Source organism: Hypanus sabinus, chromosome 12, assembly GCF_030144855.1.
Source record: "Hypanus sabinus isolate sHypSab1 chromosome 12, sHypSab1.hap1, whole genome shotgun sequence".
NCBI lineage: Eukaryota > Metazoa > Chordata > Chondrichthyes > Myliobatiformes > Dasyatidae > Hypanus > Hypanus sabinus.
In genome coordinates, this window is record NC_082717.1 from 25,142,855 (window position 1) to 25,165,601 (window position 22,747).

At 40.6% G+C, this 22,747-nt stretch overlaps 1 protein-coding gene across 1 annotated transcript in view; it reads left to right on the plus strand.

The window, feature by feature from the left end:
* Nucleotides 1–22,747, plus strand: part of LOC132403320 (formin-2-like) — a 392,743-nt gene that overhangs the window by 269,174 nt on the left and 100,822 nt on the right. Inside the window, 5 exon segments of the mRNA XM_059986771.1 lie at nt 6,602–6,702; nt 7,089–7,218; nt 9,875–10,021; nt 20,001–20,060; nt 20,192–20,312. Of these exon segments, the coding sequence (XP_059842754.1) occupies nt 6,602–6,702; nt 7,089–7,218; nt 9,875–10,021; nt 20,001–20,060; nt 20,192–20,312 (559 nt within the window).

Here is a 22,747-nt window from a genome sequence, read left to right on the forward strand (position 1 = left end):
ACTTGCTTGAAATGGCTCAGCCTCTCCAGACCCAAGCAGTTTGCCTGTCCCAGAGGAGTGGTCATGGGCAACTTGCCCGCCCTTCAGGGTCGAGGGCAGGCACGTCTTCTAGGTTCTTCTCGTAACACAATCGCAACACAAATCCACTTGAAAGGAGTGGAATGAAATCTGACTCTGGCAGTTGCTTCTGGTCAGCTTTGTGAATTGCTCCCAAAAGAAATACAAACTTGTTTTGTCAAGTTAGAAATTCAATAACTATAAAGTAGGTTCCCTTTCCTGAAAACAGCCCAATGTTTTTTTTTAAAAAAATGTATTTTTTCCAGCCACTTTTACGATCCTATCATTCCATGCATTGCACTGTCATAAAAATGGCAGTTGAGATGGTGATAATGGATTTTTTCTTTTTACACATGAGTATCATTTTGGCTCAGTGGTAGCAGTCACAGATCTTGACTGCGGGCTGAGCCAAAGCCCAGAGTAGATTTTCAGTGCAAAATTTAGGCTTGCATCCCAGTGTCATGTAGGGACTAGTGGAAGATTAACCTAAATCTCTGTCTCTCTCTTTTCCAGTGAATGTCTAAGGCCCATAGTGCGAGAGGATCAGGCAGCTTTCTCTAGGTCACGTCAGGTCATTCCCCTTGACTTTTTCAATGCGTGAAAAGAAGCCTGCATTTCTTCAAGAGACAGGGAGTTCTTTCCTCCAAATCCACATCGTTGGCAGACGTCTGGAATTAAATACCTTGTTTTCTTCATGCTGGCATTATCTGATATTATTCCGGAGTTTTCACTCCAGGTTTTCAATGCATCAACGGAGTTTTTGTTGGTTGTACTTGACAGTAGGCATTCTATTTAAGGGATATTTATTTTTGAAAGCAATTAAAACAATTGTTTTACAACACTCTTAATCATCCAAAAGGTTTTTAAAAAAAAACTCATCATGAATAATGGAGGCACACAAGACTAAAGATCCCAGACTCTGGACAAAAGAAGCTGTAGGAACTCAGTAGGTCAGGCAACATTTGTGGAAGGAAATGAAGAGTTGTCATTCTGGTTTGAGGCCCTTACTTTGGCCTGAATATGTTTTAGATGAAGGGTCGTGATACAATATTAGATGCTTCCTGATCTGTTGAGTTTCTTCAGCAGTTCTTTTCAGTAGTATCTTTCGCATGTCCAATGACATGAGGCAAATAGGCTAAACCTACAAAAGAAAAAAAAATGGAAGCAAGTGAACACTAGGAGAAAGAGACCTGATCTTTATCCTCATTCCCACAGGTGGATTGAAACAATTATAGGAACGGCCTCCTTTTGTGATTATAAGACGCTACATGACTGTGATGCTCTTGCAAGTAGGATTTTCATTCCACCTGTGTATGCCTGTACTTGTAATAGGTTTTGTAACTTTCATCATCAAAGGCCCACCTATCATTTTAACTGGAAACATAGATATTTTACGTGGTAGTTAATATTAATTTTTTTGGCAAGTTCTGATCCTGGAAGCTGGTTTTATTAGCACACAAGACAGTGGTCTTTAAGGTTTGGTTGCTTATTTTGGTGCTGTGCAAATGAAATAAACCAAATGCAAAGGAAGGCACACTCGTGTTACCTCACTTGTGGCACATGTGGTCCTTTAATTATTAGAAATGTTTATTTTGGCTTGGCAGTGTCAGCTAAAACTTTCAAAGTTTCTACAGTTCACATCTCCATTTTCTCTCTGTGCTTGAAATGACTATTTGTAATATACTCAGTTAAGATGCTAGAGATTACCAAGTCTGTTCAATCAATTTATCTGCTACAATGTCATACTGGCTCTTCAGAACTAAGGGCCCCCATATTGAAGCTGTTAAATAATTTAATAGTCATATAGAGATAATCAACTTGAATGGTTATAGTCATGCTTATGCAATGTATTGTGAATTCTGATCCCTATGAATAATATACCTTTCTAAAACTGTCTTGGAATCTTTCAGTCTTAATGTATGACTTTTGTCCTGACATCGTCATCAAAGGTTCCAATTATATCTTTGTCTTCCTGTGTTGCAGTCTGTCCCATAATGTATTGATGAACAGTATCTGTGTCATGCTTTTTCTGGAATGTACTGCTTTGTGTAGTAGTGTTTTTAATTAGAAACTCTTTAATTCCAAGTTATTTTATTTCAAAAATAATCTCTGGTAAACAAGTCACAACAATCCTTTGTTCTGCAATCAGTTTGATCACCATTTGCCAATGAATGCCATTCCCCAGGGATCATTTTTTTTTTCTAAGCTCTATGTTCCTCTTTCCAGGATTATAAATTCTCCAATACACATGGCTGGTTTCAAGCCATTACATAGTCCTTCATATCAGGTTGTTGAGTGTGCATTCCCTTGAGACCAGCATCATTCCTTCCCATTTCCTTAATTTGGATCAATGTGTCAAACTAAACCAACTAAATCCTGTCTCCAGATTTGTTGTTGTCTCCTCTTCCACACGATCTGGCTGCATCGCTCTTTGAGACTAAATTATCTTGCAGGGCAAAATGCCAGGCTCCTCTGATCATTGACCTAATATGGTCTTTGCTCCTCTTCTTCACACGTAACGTCATTTCCAAGGCTACATTTTCACTCCATACTGCTTATGTTTTCTCTCCATTATCCAAGTTAGCTTTTTCTTGCATCAATTCATTTCTTTGTCCCAAATATTATGTTTTTTCACCTTGATGGTTCCCATCCATTCAACCAAAACTTTTGTTTGATCTCACTATGGCTTTTTGATACTATCATAGGCACCTTCCTTCAGAGATGCAGTTACAGGTATTTATTTGCAAATGTTCATAAGGACAGATCACTGAGTTTAACAAAACTGGAGAGGGTTCAAAGGAGGTTCACAAAAATGATTGCAGGATTGAATGGCTTGTCACATGAAGGGTGATAACTCAGTCTATATTCCTAGAATTCAGAAAAATGCAGTGGGGCCTTCTTGTATGTGCTGGGAGTAGTCTATAGGCCCCCAAATAGCCCTCGGGACAGCAAGGAGCAGATAAGCAGGCAGATTTTAGGATGGTGCAGGAAATGCAGGGTAGTAGTTATGGGTGATTTCAACTTCCTTTGTATTGACTGGCACCTCCTGACTGCAAGTAGGATAGACGGGGCTGAATTTGTCAGGTGTATTCAAAAAGGACTTCTGACCCAGTATATGGACCAGCTGACGAGAGGAGAGGCCATACTGGATCCAGTTCTGGGTAATGAACCTGGTCAGGTGGCAGACCTCTTGGTGGGGGAGCATTTTGGTGAGAGTGACCACAACTCCTTTAGTTTCAGCATAGCTATGGAAAAGGATAGAAACAGACAAAATGGGAAAGTGCTTAATTAGGGGAGGGATAACTGAAGGGATGTGGCAGGAACTAATGAGAGTAAATTGGAAACAGATGTTCAAGTGTGAAAGCACAGAAGTAATGTGGAGGAAGTTCAGGGGCCACTTGTGCTGAGTTCAGGATAGGTTTGTCCCACTGAGACGAGGAAAAAATGGTAGGAAAAGGGAACAGTGGCTGACGAAACATGTGAGGCAACTCGTCAAGAGGGAAAAGGAAGCATATGTTAGATATAAGAAGCAGGAAGCAGGAGGAGCTCATGAGAAATATAGGGTAGCCAGGAGGAGGCTTAAGAAAGGACTTAGGAGAACTTGAAGGGGGCATGAGAAGGCCTTGGCATTTAGGATTAAGGAGAACCGCAAGGTGTTCTATGCGTATGTGAAGAACAGAATGATGACAAGAATGAAGGTGAGGTCGCTAAAGATAAATAAGGCAACATGTGCCTGGAGGCGGAGGAGGTTGGGGAGGTCCTAAATGAATACTTTGCTTCAGTATTCACCAGTGAAAAGGACCTTGATCAGGGTAGAGGTCAAAATAGAACAGGCCTGTGTGCTGCACAGTGTTGAGATTAAGAAGTGCTGGATCTTCTTAAAAACATCGAGATTGGTAAGTCCCCATGGCCGGACATGACATACCCCAGGTTGCTGTGGGAAGTGGGAGAAGAGATCGCTGGAGCAGTAGCTATGATCTTTGAATCCTCTTTGACTGCAGGGGAGGTGCTGGAGGATTGGAGAATGGCAAATATAGTTCCCTTGCTTTAAAAGAAAAGGTAATGGGGAGAATCCTGGGAACTATAGACAGGTGAGTCTTGCGTCGGAGGTCTGCAAACTATTGGAACGGATTCTTAAGGATAGGATCTGCGAGCATTTGGAGAAGTAGTCTACTCAAGGATAGTCCACATGGCTTTGTGAAGGGAAGGTCATGCCTCATGAGCCTAATTGAGTTTTTTGAAGAGGTAATAAAAGCAATTGATGAGGGTAGGGTGGTAGATGTGGTCTACATGGCAAGGCATTTGACAAGGTCCCCCATGAGAGAAAGTCATGAGGCATGGGATCAGTGGAACCTTGGCTGTTCGGATAAAAAAAAAATTGGCTTAAAGGAAGAAAGCAGAGTGTAGTTGTGGAAGGAAAGTATTCTGCCTGTAGGTCGGTGACTAGTGGAGTGCCGCAGGGATCTGTCCTGGGTTCCCTGCTCTTTGTGATTTTTATAAATCACCTGGATGAAGAGGCAGAAGGATTGCTGAGTAAGTTTGTGGATGACACGAAAATTGGAGTTGTGGATGGAGCTGTAGGTTGTCGAAATTTACAAGAGGATATAGACAGGATGCAGATTTGGGCAGAAAAGTGGCAGATGGAGTTCAATCTGGATAAATGTGAGGTGATGCATTTTGGAAGGATAAACCAGAAGGCTGAGGACAGGGTTAATGGCCGGTTACTTAAGAGTGTGGATGGACAGAGGGACCTTGAGGTTCAAACCAATACACCTCTCAAGGTTGCTGCACAGGTTGATAGGATAGTTAAGAAGGCCTATGGGATGCTAGGCTTTATTAAAAGGGGGATTGATTTCAAGAGTAAAGAGGTCATGTTGCAACTCTACAAATCTCTGGTGAGACCGCACTTAGAGTATGTGTTCAGTTCTGGTCACCTCATTATAGGAAGGATGTGGAAGCTATGGAGAGGGTGCAGAGGAGATTTACCAAGATTTTGCCTGGTTTGGAGAACAAGTCATATGAAGCAAGGTTAGTAGAGCTGGGACTTTTCTCTTTGGAGCATAGCAGAATGGGAGGGGACTTGTAGAGGCATAGATAGGGTGGAAAGCCAGTATCTGCTTCCCAGGGCACAAACAACAAACACCAGAGGGCATATGTACAAAGTTAAGGGAGGCAAGTTTAGGGGAAATATCAGGGGTAAGTTTTTTACATTATGGGTGCCTGGAATGACTTGCCAGGGATGGTGGTGGAGGCTAAAATGTTAGGGGTATTTAAGAGCCTCTTGGACAGGCACATGGATGAATGAAAAATGGAGGGTTATGGGGTAGTGTGGGTTTAGTACTTTTATTAAGGAATATATGGGTTGGCACAACATCGAGAGCTGAAGGGCCTGTACTGTGCTGTAGTGTTCTAGTGTTCTAAAACATATCAAAAGGTGGAAGGCCTTGATAAAGTGGATGTGGAGAGGATGTTTCCTGTAGTGGGAGAAATAAGACAAGAGAATACAGTCTCAGAGTAGAGGGGCGTCCTTTTAGAATGGAGATGAGGAATTTCTTTAGCCAGAGAGTGGTGAAGCTGTGGAACTCTTTGCCACAAGCAGCTGCAAAGGCCATGTATATTTAAGGAAGAGATTGATAGATTCATAATTGGTTAAGGCATGAAGGGATACAGGGGGAAAATTAGATTGGGGCTGAGAGGAATATTGACGTTGCAAATGGCCTAATTCTGCTCCTATATCTTAAAGTCTTGTATCCAGCAATGTAAATGTGCAAACTGACTTATTTTAATTCATTTCATCCACAAGGTCTGACCGATCAGATTGGCTGCCTGCTTTGTTGGTCTGACCATTCTCGATGTTAAATTTACATGTAGCATGAAATACTGATCCTTCAGCTTCTTTCTGCCAGTTTGTTTAGTTTGAAGAGAATTGCAAGTGAGCATGTGTTCATATCAGCCAAATGCAAACCAAGTTCGTCTACCAAATGGTTAACATTGATCCAAATTACTTTGTTTTATTATGGTCTGTAAACAGAATTTCAGAGGCTGGACAGCCTTGCATTCTAAGTGATTGTGCATAGGGAAGATCTTGGTTATTTTTCCACACTGTCTGAGGATGTTTCCAGACTGAGCTAGAAGCATTGTTTGTTGCTTGTCAGGTGCTGATCTTTAAATTTAGCAAAGGCGGGGGGGCCTCGGTCATCACTTCCATCCTGTGGTGTTTGACTAGTTTGATCTTTGCTAAAATACAGTGTACTTTAGCCATAATTACGCAACTTGCCAGTACCCATCATTCAGTAACTACCACATTGACAAGTCCATAAACCAGCTGTGAATACTCTAGCATGAACATTTTTATTAAATCACCTGCACACACAAGATCATTGAAATGAGGTTGAAATCTTTCTCGATATCACTAGAAATCTGACAATTGAGGTAGTAAAAGAGAGGAAATGTGCTACAAAAATGCAGGGCATGGTTGTGGTTCAAGCTTTCCTACCTAGTGCTTTCTACAGCATTCTCATACATAAACATTTTTTGTATACAGAGAGCACAACATGAAGAGCTGGAGAAAATTGAAAAGCAGATGCATAAATCCTCTAAAGATAAAGATAAAGATAATGCCAAGCCTTTGGATAAACCAGAACAGTAAGTTTTTCACTACTTAGTATTCACTTTAGCTAATTGCTTTTCAACTGTAAACATTTTCTTGGTTCTGGTATTCCATTAATGGTTGATATTGATGTGGGAGAATCAGATTTAATATTACCAGCATATGTCAGAAAATTTGTTATGCAGCAGCAGTACATTGCCATACATAAACTGTAAATTACAGTAGGTATATACTTATAAAGTTAAATAGTGCAGAAATAGGGGAAAAAATGTAGCGTGATAGTGTTTATGGGTTCAATGTCCATTCACAAATAAGATAGCAGAAGGGAAGAAGTTACTTCTGAATTGTTGAGGGAGGTGGTGTTAGACTAAAGTTCACGTACTGTGGATTTGCACTGTGACTAGTGATTATTTCCATTCAGGTTTCTCTATGAACTATCTCAAATCGTCAACTTCTCCGAACGTGTGTTTTGCATCCTTTTCCAATCTACTTTCTTAGAAAATATTGCCACCATCAACCGTAAGCTTGAATTAATGGACAAGTTATGTAAGGTACGTCTTCTCATGGGGGGGGGGGGAATATGTAACTAATCTAATTGTAATCAAAAAGCACAAAGCTCTTCACTGATGCCTTGTTTAATGGTACCTTTTAGGGATTGTGAAAAAACTATAAAATCATAGTTCAAGCTTAATTGTCATTCAACCGTACATGAATACAGCCAGACAAAACAGTGAGCCAAGGAGCAACACAGTGCCAACAGCCACACACAGCACAAAGTACATATAGCATACAAATAAGGTAGCAAGCACATAAGATATTGAAGTACAGTCACACAAAAAAACTTCAAGATCTTGACAATGGTTGAAATGGTGTGGCCAAAACTGTTGCAACCTTAATGGATAAAGAATGAACTATATAACATAGAGAAAAGGATTAAAACATTGAATGAATGAGCAAAAAAGTAATGTAGAAACAAGATGTATTTTTATAGTTCTGTACTACTAATGAGTAGATCTCAACATACCTCAATGTAAATAGTGGCACTTGAATTCAAACACCTATATCTTGAGGGTGAGATATAAATGGACCATTACGCTGGGGAGCTGTCCAAAGCCTAGGTGCAGTGGTTCTTTTGTAACTAAAATATGCTGTTCTTTTTTTAAAAAAAAAACAACTGCAGTTTCCTTTGTAGAGCTGTGTATTTGGTCAATTATTTCAGCCCAAGGGTTTTTGGTTTTATGTAAGAAAAGGCGGCCAATCGGCACCAAGCCTACACGGACGTTATTGAAATCATGGCAGATCCAATTTTGGTCTTTAATGTATGGAAACAGTATTAATGCCAATACCTATCATGCAGGTTATTTTCTTGAAACTGAATGAGAATTTTGTGAAGATTACGGGTGATGTACTGGGATCTCTGCATCACATCTTTTATACAATCACAAGACACTGGTGGATATTAAAAACATCAAATACTGTAGGTCTACCTCTCTAGCGAGTCACTCGATAGCAGTGGAACTGGACTTGTTGAGGACCATTTTTCGACCTGCTACAGGAAGGCATTGGAGATGGTGCACGGTCCAACAAACGATGTAAATCATCGTCTCGGACGCTTGTGATGGCAAGACTCTGTTGAACATTGGTAATGTCGAATGCTGCAAGTCAGGTTCATTAGTGAAACTGGCAGGAGAGCTCTGCGGCCTCGGATATTGAGTGGAGCAGATACTCGTCCTGCAGGGTCTCCTGTTGCAGCTGCCTTGGGGAAGGAAATGTTGGAGGCGGTGTGGCACAGTGAACCCCCGTGTTGGGTTGGGGCTGATCCCTCCCATCACTGTGGCTGTCCAGTATTCTACTGGTGGAAGACAAACTGGATTGCGTTTGACTGTGGCTGTACTGGCACGTGATGATCAGACTGGTGTCTGCTTGTTCTTGGAGAACCTTGCCTTCAGGACGCATCCTTGCACCGTCAGTCCACAGGACATGGGTTATATTATTACTCTTTGTGATGGTGTGTTTACTACTTATCATAATTCTATGTGCTGTATGTACCCTGTGACTGTTGTATTGTTGTGTGTGACTGTTGTATTGTTGTGTGTGACTGTTGGTACTGTGATTTGTACCTTGCTCCTGGAGGAAGCTGTTTCATTTGGTTGTATTTATAGGTATTCATATATAGTTGAATGTCAATTAAACTTGAACCTGATGTGTTCATTATTTTATTTAATTTCCAGATTGGTTTCATTAAGCTTATTTGCTGTTCTGGGCAATCAGTGATGTAAATGTCTCAATTAATGCCAGATAGATTACACAAAATACAAGAAAAAAAAATTGGGTAGAGTGGGGATGGCTCAGTATGATTTATTTGGGACATATTCTCCACATCACCCCTGGGGTTACCACTTTAATCTGAAATTTGGAAATCTCCCCAGTCTAACTTGGCATGTAGCCTTCCAGCTTTCAGGAAAAAGTTCAAGAGTAGCATTGGGAAAAGATCTGGAGAATTATTGGAAGATTTCACTCGATGAGTAAGGGCATGCTGCACTAGCAGTGCTACAGATGGGGTTGTTGTGTCAAATATACACAAAGATGTTTTCATGAAGGGAACGTTCAGTTAAGCCAAGCTCAGTTAAAACTGGTCCATGTAATTGTCTTCAAAGTTTATTAATTGTAAATGAGAAATTGTTTGTAAGAAAGACTGGATGGTGTTTAACTGCCAATTCTATCAAAGAGGCAATTAGTACATCTTTTCAGAAACACATTGCTTGGAAATAAATACCCCATTGGTTTAAAAGCTCACATTATCTGGCATGGTGGCATCAACGTTGGACTTTGGGGCGAGAGGTGCCGAGTTCAAATCTGGTCGGCTCCCTTGCACACTCTTCATCTGTGCCTAGGTTGAGGGTCGAGCTAGCAACTCGATCTTGTTTAAAAAAAATTACCTGGAGGGGGATGGACTCCACCGGGTTTCCAAAGCCCAATACATGTGGTACAATGAGCAATCACCGAAAAGATCAGTGCCTAAAGCTTGTCACACACAGCGTATTGTACTCACTTTGCATTTTGACATCTTATGAGAATCATTCATGTGAGGAACAAAACAATTTAATATTTGGGGAAAATTATAAATTTTTAGATGTTCACTTCAAAATGATTAAGTAATAACATTCAAAGTTCATTTAAATGGTTTATTTTTTCTTCTCCCATCAGACGCTGCAAACAAGTACTGGTGTAAAGCAGGTACTGAGTTTGATTCTTGCTTTTGGAAACTACATGAATGGTGGGAACAGAAGTCGAGGCCAAGCAGATGGCTTTGGTTTGGAGATTCTTCCTAAACTTCGAGATGTGAAGAGCAGTGTAAGTGTTTAATAGCTGGATTGATTGTGACGGCTTGACTCCATCTAAATGTACAAGAGTTGCCCATAGAGTTAAATAGTGTAATTTATTTCTGGTGCGCAGTTTGAACATTGCCTTGAGGTGGAGAAAAACATGAGCAGGATAACAGCAGGTAGATGAATAGGAATGTTTTCCATGCTGGAGCAAAACAAAAAAAAAATGCACAGGCTGTAGCACAGTAGCATTGTACAGAATAAATTTATTTGTAGTAATGCTAATCCAGCTCGAGTTACTACAGTGCAGAAGGAAGCCATTTAGACTGTTGTCTCAATAGTCTAACATCCATTTCATGCTCCATTTTTTTTAACTGTGGTCCTGCATATGATATTCAATCATTTATAAACTTCCCTTTTGACAGTCTATGTTCACCTCACTTTTTAACAATGCATTCCAGATAATAAACTAAGTTTTATTCACTTGCTCATGGATCTTCCATCAATCACTTGAAATCTAAACCCCTTTGGTGTTTTGACTTGCATTAGTAAAAGCAGCTTCCCTCTATTTTACCTGTCTAAACCAGCCAAGAATGTGCACACTGCTTTCAAATCTCTTCTTAGCCACACTGCTCCAAGGAGTTTCTTCAGTTCGCTGGTATCCAGGCAGATGCTGAGTAAAGATTGAAATGCAGTAACGTAAACAGCAAGGCATCTCTGCTATTTCTACCGAGTTTCAGATGCTATCTGTCTGCTGTAGGCAGGGTATTAAAATTATAGCAAGAGGTGCTGGCGAATGTAGTTGCCACCTGCAGCTGGAAGTGAGGATTGACATGGTAAGTATGTACTGCAAATGGGTGGTTTTGATCTGTGCATTTTGCTATGATTCCATGCACAGAGAAATGGAGGATATCAAAGAATGTGGGTATCAAAGGGGTGATCTGTGTGCAGAGCTGGTTGACGTGCTTGAGATCCAAAGTGAATACTGCCCATCTGTATTCCCCAAGAAGGATGTGGGAAATGAATTCAGAGATGGATAATATGGAGCAGATCAGTTTTGAAGAGAAAGAGATGTCATGAATGCACAAGGGTTGTTAAATCCACAGTGCAAATGGGGAGGTAGCTGGCACCCTGACAGTGTTTTATGTCTTTGTTAGTCAGAAGTGAAGTGCCTGAAGACTGGAAGGAATACTGCTCATTTATTTAAACTCTGCACTTGTTGCAAGTATAAACAAGGTAGCCACGAGTTGGTGAGACTTGGTTAGTGCTAGAAGAACTGCTGGAGGAAATCCTGTTGGAGTCAATTTTGTCTCTTTGGAACAACATGCCAATGATGGATAGTCAGCATAGTGTGGTGGAGGTCTTGCCACTCTCATTTGATTGAGTTTTCAGAGAAGATAATTAAAACAATTGATCAAGGCAGGGTAGTCAGCATTGTCTATATGGACTTCAGTAAGGTATTTGATTAAGTTTCCACATGGTAGGCTTGTGCAGGAAGTTAAGGCATTTTATATGGTGGTTGATATCCGGATCTGAAACATGGGTGGTGGAATCAGATGCAATCACTTAGTTTAAGAAAAGAGTACAGTTGATGTTTCAGGCCAGGGTATCGACTTTTCTATAGATGCTGCCTGGCTTGCTGAATTCCTCCAGTATTTTGTGTGTGTTGCTTGGATTTCCAGCATCTGTAGACTTCCTCTTTGCACTGTTTGAGATGCTTTGACAGGCCATCATTTAAGTAAGTCGTAGAAGAATGTCAACCTAATGGGATTAATATAGATGAGGAATAAGGTTAGCATCGATGGGGTTCGGTGAAGGGTCCATTTCTAGCAGTACAACTCTTACTGCCCGCTATGCCTGCTAGCATTTAGGACGGCAATGAAGGTCCTATATATCTGTCTGTTCTGAGCTACTGTGATGCAGAAGGATGTTTCATTGCTGTTTCCCTAACGTTTTTTTTGGACCGGTCAGGGTTGCTTGCCCTTAGCTGATCCCCCAAACTTGGAGGACCAGTAGACCACTCTTGCTCTGGCCCCTACCCTTTAACCTTTTTGTCATGGGTGACCCGACCAAGAGCCAAAGCATAAAGCCTCGACTCCAGCCAAGCATAGCTCTGAGTCATATAGGTATACAAACCTCCAAACCACACAAGGTTGAGGGCCTCATATAGAAGTAAAACTCCAGTCATTAGATATTTATAGTTATGGTAAAATTATGATTAATGTAAGGATCTCGTTATTGGCCTCAAGGAATGTCAGGACAATCCTCTTGATGAAACTCGCATCAGGCAGTATCTGGTAAAATGTGATTCAGCAGGTGATAAGATGGATTTGTATGCTAAATTCTTCTAATTTGACCTGTTCTGCGTGTGCTTCCAGATAAAAACCTACTTGCATAATTTGGATTTAATCCCAATTGATTTAGGCAATGCTAGAAATATTTCTGGGGAAAATGTAGGGCCTTTGAATGTTAAACTAAAAATATAATTCACATTTTCATTGTGCAAGCTCTGCAGTTGTGAGTGCGTAGACATGATCAACACTCACATCATTTCACATCACTCAGATGATTTAAAGTGGACAGTTCAGTTTAATGAGGAGGCTTGGGCAATTGGAATGTCTTCAGAAACAGTAAACTGTCACTGGTGAAGTGTGGATTTAGTAGAATATTTTTATTGCATCAGTTAAGCTTGACATGGTTGGGATGTGGGACTGAGAAATCGTAGCTCCTGACTGTGATGGATATAAGCACATAGGTCAAAAATAGCTTATTAAAACGATTAACATGAGTTCATTTCCTTTAGTAGCACAGAACAGCCTCAGTTTATTTCCAGTTACTGAATCTTCTGGCTAGATTAAAAGTTATATTTAAAATGAGCTGAATCACTACTCAAAAAGTTGGCTATGTGTGCAAAAGCAGATTGAGTCATCACCAGTGAATGAGGTCTTGATCATTTTTAGTCTCAGCTTCTGATCGGTATTTCCCTTAAATTCATTTTCAAAGAATTCTAAACTTGGAACGATGTGCAGAAATGAAACACAATACCATGATGACATTTGAACTGACTGTTACTGTACCTGCAGGCCATGCTCAATTGCCAGAACTTATAATGGACAGAGTGGATGAGGAGGGCATGTTTTCATTAACAGGAGAGCAGCATTTCAATGCATGCAAGCATGGTCAAGAAATTAGGTTGTTGCTCAGATCAGACATCAGAAAGATGATCTCGGTGATAGATAATTTCAGATCCAATTTGTCCTTTTATGCCTCAATCCCAAGTATTCTAACAATTTGGATTAGCCTTCCATTTCTGAGGGACCTTATCCGTATACTAGAACATATAAAACAAAACTAAACTGGTACATACTGCTAAGTCTTTGAGAAATGCAATCAATTTTCTTCAGTCATCTCTCCCTAACAAAGCCATGCTTACTATCTTTGAGTCATCCCTGTTTTTCAACGTGTTAATTTAATCCTGCCTCTCAGGTTTTCCTGTGGCACCTCTCTCTCTCTCCCCCCCCCCCCCCCCCCGCCCAAACTAACTTTCCTAACACTTTCATTGGACTCATGGGCCTGTAATGATCTGGCTAAATTTTCTGAGACATAATTTTTTTTTCCTACCCTGCTTGAATAAGGGTACCGTATTTCCTACCCCCAGTGATCTGGCACTTCACCTTTGTCTGTTGAAGAATTAAATACGTCTGACAGCGTCTTTGTGATCTCACATTTGCTTGCTATAGCAACCTGGGAAAGTTCTCCTCAGATCTTGGTGATTTATACACACTTGGAAAATACATGGTCATGCACTTTGGTAGTAGAAATAAATGTGCAGACTGTTTTCGAAAATCCAAAAATCTGAAATGCAAAGGGACTTGTGAGTCAACTTGCAGGGTGTGAGGAAGGCAAATGCCATGTTAGAATTTGTTTCAAGAGGACTAAAATGCAAGAGTAGGGATATGAGGCTAAGGCTTTATAAAGCACTGGTGAGGCCTCGTCTTGAGTATTGTTAACAGTTTTGGGCTCATAAGAAAAGATGTGCTGAGATTGGAGAGGGTTCAGAGGAGTTCCACAAGGATGATTCCGGGAATGTATGGGTTATCATGCGAGGAATGTTTAATAGTTCTGGGTCTGTACTTGTGGGATTTAGGAGGATGAAGGGGAATCTCATTGTAACACCTCGAATGTTGAAAGGCCTAGTCAGTAGATGTGTAAAGGATGTTTTCCCATTATGGGAGAGTCTAGGACAAGAAGGCACAGCCTCAGGATAGAGGGGTGTCCATTTAAAATGGGCGTAGAGAAATTACTTTAGACAGTGGGTGGTGAATTTGTGGAAATTGTTACCACAGGTAGTTATGGAGGCCAGGTCATTGTGTGTATTTGAAGCTGAGCTTGTTAGGTTCTTGACTGGCCACAGCTCCAAAGATTACAGTGGGAAGGCCAGGATATGGAGTAGAAAGGGGCTGGGGGAATAGAATCAGAATGGTGGAGCAGACTCGAAGAGCCAAGTGGCCTAATTCTGCTCCTGTGTCTTATGGTTAAAGCCTACTAATACCACTACTGTTGAAACGATTTCTGCAACTTCATCTCTGTGAGTGAATTCTCAAATTCTGATTTGATGAATATTCAGAAGAGAAATGTTCATTGAAAACCTTCTTTTCATCCACTTCTGCTCCACACCACACATGGCCACATTTTTTTTTATCATTGACAAGCCCTATTGTGCTCAGATTATTTTCTTACTCTGACATATCTGACATAAATTGTTCTAGTAATTCCTTTAATCTTGTGATATTTTGTACCCACTCTTTACCTTTTAGTTTCTTTCAAATGTCTTTGCTTTCTTCCCTTGAATGACGCCCCTTTTTACATTTCAGTATACCTCCTGTACACCTTGATCAAGCGTTCCAAATTCTTCGATATCTGGAGCTCCTTGGACTTGCTCTACTTGCCTTTCATTGTTATTGGGATACGTTGTCTCTGAACTCTCATTTCACGTTTAAATGCTTCCCACTTGTTAAATGTAGACTCAGCTGCAAGTACCTACTCTACCTTCCTTTTCCAGTCTAATGATTTGAAATGTGTCTTTCCCTTCAGTACAGTAGCTTAATTTCCAGACATCCATTTCACAAATTGTATTTATTATAACTACTTAAAATATCTTTTCCCATTTGCAGAGTTACATTCCATAAGTTTATGTCCAGAGCTGCCTCTTACTTCTCTCATTGGATTATTTATGTACAAGCTTGAAAAGTTCTCCTGAATGTTCTTTAATAATCCCACTCCCTCTGCAACTTTTATACTAAAACAATCCCAGATAATTTTGACAATAGACAATAGGTGCAGGAGTAGGCCATTTGGCCCTTCGAGCCAGCACTGCCATTCACTGTGATCATGGCTGATCATACGCAATCAGTACCCCATTCCTGCCTTCTCCCCATATCCCTCGACTCCGCTATCTTTAAGAGCTCTATCTAACTTTTTTGAAAGCATCCAGAGAATTGGCCTCCACTGCCTTCTGAGGCAGAGCATTCCATAGATCCACAACTCTGAGTGGAAAAAGTTTTTCCTCAACTCTGTTCTAAATGGCCTACCCCTTATTTTTAAACTGTGGCCTCTGGTTCTGGACTCCCCCAACATTGGGAACATGCTTCCTGCCTCCAGCATGTCCAATCCCTTAATAATCTTATGTTTCAATCAGATCCCCTCTCATCCTTCTAAATTATAGTGTATACAGGCCCAGTCGCTCCAATCTTTCAAAATATGACAGTCCCGCCATCCCAGGAATTAACCTCATGAACCTACACTGCACTCCCTCAATAGTAAGAATGTCCTTCCTCAAATTTGGAGACCAAAACTAAACGCAATACTCCGTGTGGTCTTGCTGGGGCCCTGTACAACTGCAGAAGGACCTCTTTGCTCCTATACTCAACTCCCCTTGTTATGAAGGCCAAAGTGCCATTAGCTTCCTTCACTGTGGCTGTACCTGCATGCTTACTTTCATTGACTGATGAACAAGGACACCAAGATCTCGTTGTACTTCCTCTTCCTAACTTGACTACATTTAGATAGTAATCTGCCTTCTTGTTCTTGCCACCAAAGTGGATAACCTCACATTTATCCACATTAAACTGCATCTGCCATACATTTGCCCACTCACCCAACCTGTCCAAGTCACCCTGCATTCTCATAACATCCTCCTGACATTTCACACTGCCACCCAACTTTGTGTCATCTGCAAATTTGCTAATGTTACTTTTAATGCCTTCATCTAAATCATTAATGTATATTGTAAATAGCTGCGGTCCCAACACCGAGCCTTGTGGTACCCCACTAGTCACTGCCTGCCATTCTGAAAGGGACCGGTTAATCCCTACTGTTTCCTGTCTGCCAACCAATTTTCTATCCATGTCAGTACCCTACCCCCAAATCCATGTGCTCTAATTTTGCCCACTAATCTCCTATGTGGAAGCCCAGGTACACTGCATCCACTGGCTCTCCCTTGTCCGTTTTCATAGTTAAATCCTCAAAAAAACTCCAGAAGATCAGTCAAGCATGATTTCCCCTTCGTAAATCCATGCTGACTTGGACCGATCCTGTTATTGCTATCCAAATGTGCCGCCATTTCATCTTTTATAATTGACTCCAGCATCTTCCCCACCACTCTTGTCAGGCTAACTGGTCTATAATTCCCTGTTTTCTCTCTCCCTCCTTTCTTCAAAAGTGGGATAATATTAGCTACCCTCAAGTCCTTGGGAACTGATCCTGAATCTATAAAACATTGGAAGATAATTAGCAATGTGTCCATGATTTCTGGAGCCACCTCCTTAAGTACCCTGGAATGCAGACGATCAGGCCCTGGGGATTTATCAACCTTCTGTCCCGTCAGTCTACCCAGCATCATTTTCTGCCTAATGTGAATTTTGTTCATTTCCTCTGTTACCTGAGGTCCTCTGGCCATTATTACATCTGTTACATCTGTCTTCCCTAGTGAAGACAGATCCAAAGTACCTGTTCAACTTGTCTGCCATTTCCTTGTTCCCCATAATAAATTCACCCGTTTCTGTCTTCAATGGCCCAATTTTGGTCTTAACTATTTTTTTTTGCTATTCACATACCTAAAGAAGCTTATACTATCCTCCTTTATATTCTTGGCTAGCTTACCTTCGTACCTCATCATTTCTCCCCTTATTGCCTTTTTAGTTATCTTCTGTTGCTCTTTAAAAGTTTCCCAATCCTCTGGCTTCCCACTCATCTTTGCTGTATTATACTACTTTTTTATTTTTATACTGTCCTTGACTTCCCTTGTCAGCCACGGTCACCCCCTACTCCCCTTAGAAACTTTCTTCCTCTTTGGAATGAACTGATCCTACACCTTGTGCATTATTCCCAGAAATACCTGCCATTGTTGTTCCACTGCCATCCCTGCTAGGGTATCCTTCCAGTCAACTTTGGTCAGCTCCTCCCTCATGGCTCCACAGACATGGTTCCATTGGGGGAATCTGAAATCCGCTGCAATGACCCTTGCAGTGCATTTGTCCAAATGTCTGCTCGCTCTGCTGATGCTTAATATATGCTATGCACCCAACAAGAAGATCAGCCCCTTTTATTTTGTTCCTAAGCTTGACCCATGGGCCTTTTGAAGAATCTTTCAGGATATCCTCCCATATTTCTGCAGTAATGGACTTGCTTGTCAAATTGCAGTAGCACCTAAAGATCCTATGCACCTTATAACAGACACTCACTCATATACCTAATGTCACTTTATGCATGTACATACTGTACAATCTGTATATAAGCTATTTAATTTTTTGTGCTGCATCAGATCTGGAGTAACAATTATTTTGTTCTACTTTACACTTGTGTAGTGGAAATGACATTAAACTGTTGGATTATCAGTCTTTTAGCCATATCTTTGGTAACAATATTATATTGTGATCAGTATTCTATATTTCTGACTTGATTATCAGTGTTTGCATTTTTCTTCAATATTTGACTGTACTTGTTCCCCACCCCAATCTCCTGAACTGTCCATCTATTCTATATCCCATTCTCTTGCCAAATTAGTTTAAATAGCTGCTACTGTGCCCCATGGACTGATGTCATCCTTTGAACATGTCAGGATGTTGAACTGATTACACTCCAGGTACAACCTGTTCCGCTTGCGCAGGTCTCACCTCACCAAATCAAAAATCAAAAGCACTCACTGTTACACCTTTGCTCACAAAAATATGCGACTTTGCTTCCTAAAGCTATATTCACTGGCACGTGTCACCAGAATTATCCAGTAATTATCATTTTGGGTGTCCTGCTCTTTTTGTCTGTGACCTAATTTTGTATATTGTCTATATTTCCTTCATCTCCTGCCTGGCCAGGTTGTTTCCTGATCAAGTACTCTTAATTTTAATCAGCTACTTAACTTCCCAAAGTAAAGATTCTGTGTACAGTATTTGAAAATTTCAGTTATCTTTTGTATTTACCATTCCCAGTTTGTCTAGAGTATCACTTTTGTTCCCAGTCCTTGTGCTTTGATCCTTTAAACTTCCAGTGGATGGTTCATCACTGATGTTTTGCAACAGCAATACACTGTCCCCTCCATCCCTTGACAAAAGAGACAAGCTCTAGTCTTTGAACTTGTTATGGCTTAAAATGGGAGCCTTGAAATTAATTTTGAAATGATTATTTTGTTTACTTTAAGCAGTGAATCCCAATGATCTAATTGAGGGATTAGAAAAGTTAATACTCCTTGACGGTGTGGGAGCTGATTTGACATGAATAGTTGGAATAACAACAGCAGTGAAGTACTTATCGGTTAATGATCTCTGGTTTTGCTAATTTCCCTTCTGCACACCATCAATAACCCCTACATGTCAGTCAAAGTAAATGAATTTAAAAATGAATAGTGGAGAAATGGCTTCAGATATTTTTTCCAGTATTCCTGATAAAACATGGTTTGAGTGACTCATTTCTAAGCCATAGCCTCAGCATTGCAATGCAGATGCTTAGAATAGTCAACTGAGTTCTAGTTTTGTTTGTGTTGCTACATAATTATACTAAGCACAAAATACAATGTACATGGGATGAATTATTTCTTGGAGAGGTCAGTGATCAGAAATACTACAACTCACAGGTGCTGCTGGGCTTGCTGAGAATTTCAGGCATTTTATTGTACCTTGGCTTTCCAGCATCTGCTATATTTTACCTTAAAATTTTGTTTTTTTTTCCCATACTTTCTCTTGTAATTGGGGAGAGCATTTGAATCTAAAGAGTGCCATTTTAGCCTGACTTATTTTGGCAATGCACATTCTGAAAGTTTTAGTAAGTTGTGCGGATGGAGATGTCCCCTTGGATCATATCCTCCATCCAATCTCCCTTTGTCACTAGACCCAAAGGAATCACTACAATTGGGAGGCTCATTTATTCAGTTGACCCTCTCCCCTCATGTAATCCTTTAGGGCAGGGGTTTCCAACCTTTGTTTTATGCCATGGATCCCTACTATTAACCAAGGGCCTGTGGACCCCTGGTTGAGAATCCTTGCTTAGGGAAGTGGCCAAGTTGGTATTTGCTGTTGCCAACAATTAGGCAATATGGGTTTAATGTTCTTCACCCTGTTTTCAGCTTTCTGTCCCGTCCTTAGCTCATTAGTGCAAGATTCTTTAAAGCCAGTGCAAGGGGTAAATTTAGAAAGGCGCACAAGAATCATTTGAAGAAGGCAGCTCACTGGGGTTGGTGGGGGGGGGGGCAGCACATATGGAAACTTGCAGGAGGCAAGTGTGTGTTTCTTTTTTGAGTTCTTTTGGGTGGACCACCAGTTTAGTTTCTGCCTGCTGGAGTTCAATAGAATAATAAGACCAACCTGTCACGCTATAACAAAATACAGTACAGCTGAAGAGGTTTGGGGTGGGAATGGGCTGTACGTAGTGATTTTGGAGATGATTGTCAATTTCTGAACCTGCAACAGTAATGTGCGGATAATCGGTACATAATGACACTTCTCTCACTCTTTCAGGACAACAGTATTAACCTCCTCTTCTACCTGGTATCATATTATCTGCATAATTTTGATAAGGTATGTGGATTTTTGTGAATGCTTTTATAATTCTGGTGATTATTATAGCATTAAGTGACTATTTTATGAACTTTATCATCTAATCTAATGAATTTGGATATAGTTTTTAAAATCCAGCTATTTTGTCTTAGGATGCAGGTACAGAAAAAAGTGTTTTCCCTTTGCCAGAACCGCAAGACTTGTTCCAAGCTTCACAGATAAAGTTTGAGGACTTTGAGAAGGACCTCCGTAAACTGAAGAAGGACTTGAAAGGTAGAGGCTTCTGTTCTCTTTAGGCTTGTGTGCACGTTTTTGTCTGACTTGCTCATTGAACTGAAAGAAGACCATAAAATCAACAAATATCTCTCCATTTTCAATGTTCATGATTCAATGTTACTTTGTGCAAATTGATTTTTTGGGGCCTGTACCTATGAAAATTTTAACCAAAATGAAGAAGTATTAACTTAAACACATTTTATCACAATCACATTTATCAGGCTTGCTGCAGTAAGGCAGTGTCTAGCATTTGAGTCAGAAGGTTATAGTTCAATCCCACTTCAGGGAACTGAGTAGAAGATCTTGGCTGACACTTCAACACTGCTGAGCAAGTCCTGTGCTATCAGATGTAGCCACTTTCAGATCAGACTAAGTTGAGACTCTGCTTGTTCCCTCGGGTAGATGTAAAAGATCCTAAGGAACTGATTTGAATGAGTTTTCACTCCAAACGTCCAATCCAATATAAATCTATTAAGCTTCACTTTCTTTTTTTAAAAAAAAAACAAATTGCTATTTTGACAACTTGCTGTTTGCTGATTGATTTCTACCTTTCTTAATTCAAAACATTATCCGTACTTTGTCAATCCCAAAGCAGTTTATGGCCAAAGTTTGTGAAAGGTACTTTATAAGAATTATTATTTTATGGTTCAGTTCGTATAGTTGTACATGAAACAACAATGGAGTAAACCTTTTGTGAGTACTCTTTGGGAATAGCTAATATTGCAACTTCTGCTACCTCACAACAAAATCTGTTACAGTTAATATCTTTAAGTATACAGAGGGTGTATGTGCTGTTCATTTCTGTACACATGACAGGGAAAAAACTATTCCAAAAGACTTGTAATACATGTTATCTAGCCTTTCTGATTTCTGCATTTGTGCTGAATGAGGCATTTTCCAAGAGTGCATCCTTTAAGCTGAAGAAAGGCTGCACCATATCTGGTTGTTGCAAGTAATGATTTTCCTTGCAGTGTTTGGCTGCCAATCTGATATTTATAGATGACTTTATAGATTACAGTGGAATAAAATTACTTTGTCCTTTTCAAGGTGGTGGAAAAGCTAAGAGGCAGGGAATGTTTTACCATCAGACATAGTTGTATTAGCTAGTGGCCATCAGTGTTTGACCATCTGTGAAATAGATGAAGGAGATAAATTTCTAAGGTTTATAATGGGTGAAAAATGTAATTTGTGCTCAATTTGCCTAGTTCATACAAGATTCCAGCAACTGCTTGTAAACTGCAGAGTATTGATGCTGAGGCCCAAATAACTAATCATTTGAGTGAGATACTGTGGATTCCAGTTAATTGGGACACATCAGAGCCAGTACATTTTTGCCCAATTAGTCCTAGCTTCATGGGAAAAATGTAAACTGTATGTAAAAGACAAACTGCCCATTAAACCGAGTAACAAATTACTTAAGTAAAATACAGAGCTCATTAGAACATCACCAGTACTACTGCTTGTACTATAATACTGCATTAGTTCCTAATGGTTGTTGATGGAAAAAGTCATCCTGTGTATGCTGTCATGTCTCTTTGACTGTAAATGAACAAAATTAGCACAGACACCTCATAAGATAATGGACTGCCTCCATACAATGCTTTTGACTATTGCATTCTCCAAATCGTCATTTCCATTGTGACGTTCAAGACGATCATCGTTACGTTCAAGATCTTCATAGTTCCTAACTTGCTGAAGTCGTAAAATGGTTTCATTTTCACCCCCATAGAATGCTGGAGGAACTCGGCAGGCCAGGCAGCATTTATGGAAATGAGTGAGCAGTCAAGGTTTCAGGTCAAATCACTTCATCAGGACTGAAGAAACAAAGATGGGAAGTCAGAGCAAGAAGGTGGGGGGAGGGGAGTAAGAAATACAAGGTCGTAGGTGATGGGTGGATCTGGGAGAGGGGGAGGGGTGAAGTAAAGAGCTGGGAAATCGATTGGTGTAAGAGATAAAGGGCCGGAGAATGGGGAATCTGATAGGAGAGGACAGGCCATGGAAGAAAGGGAAGGGGAGGAGTACCAGAGGGAGGTAAATGGCAGGTAAAAAGATAAGGTGAGAGGGAAATGAGAATGGTGAAGGAGTGGGGTGCAACGTCAGTGGAAGTCGGACAAATCGATGTTAATGTTATCAGGTTGGAGACTACCCAGACTGAATATAAGGTGTTGCTCCTCCAACCTGAGTGTAGTTTCGTTGTGGCAGTAGAGGGGACTACAGACTGACATGTCAGAGTGGGAAGTATTAAAATGGGTGGTCCCTGGGAGATCCCACTTTTTTCTGCTCGGCAAAGCTCTCTCCGAGACTACTTTGGATCTCATCAATCTACAACAGGCCACACTGGTTGACCCCGACAGACTCACAGGTGAAGTGTCGCCTCACCTGGACGGACTGTTTGGGGCCCTGAGAGGTAGTGCGGGAGGAGGTGTAGGGGC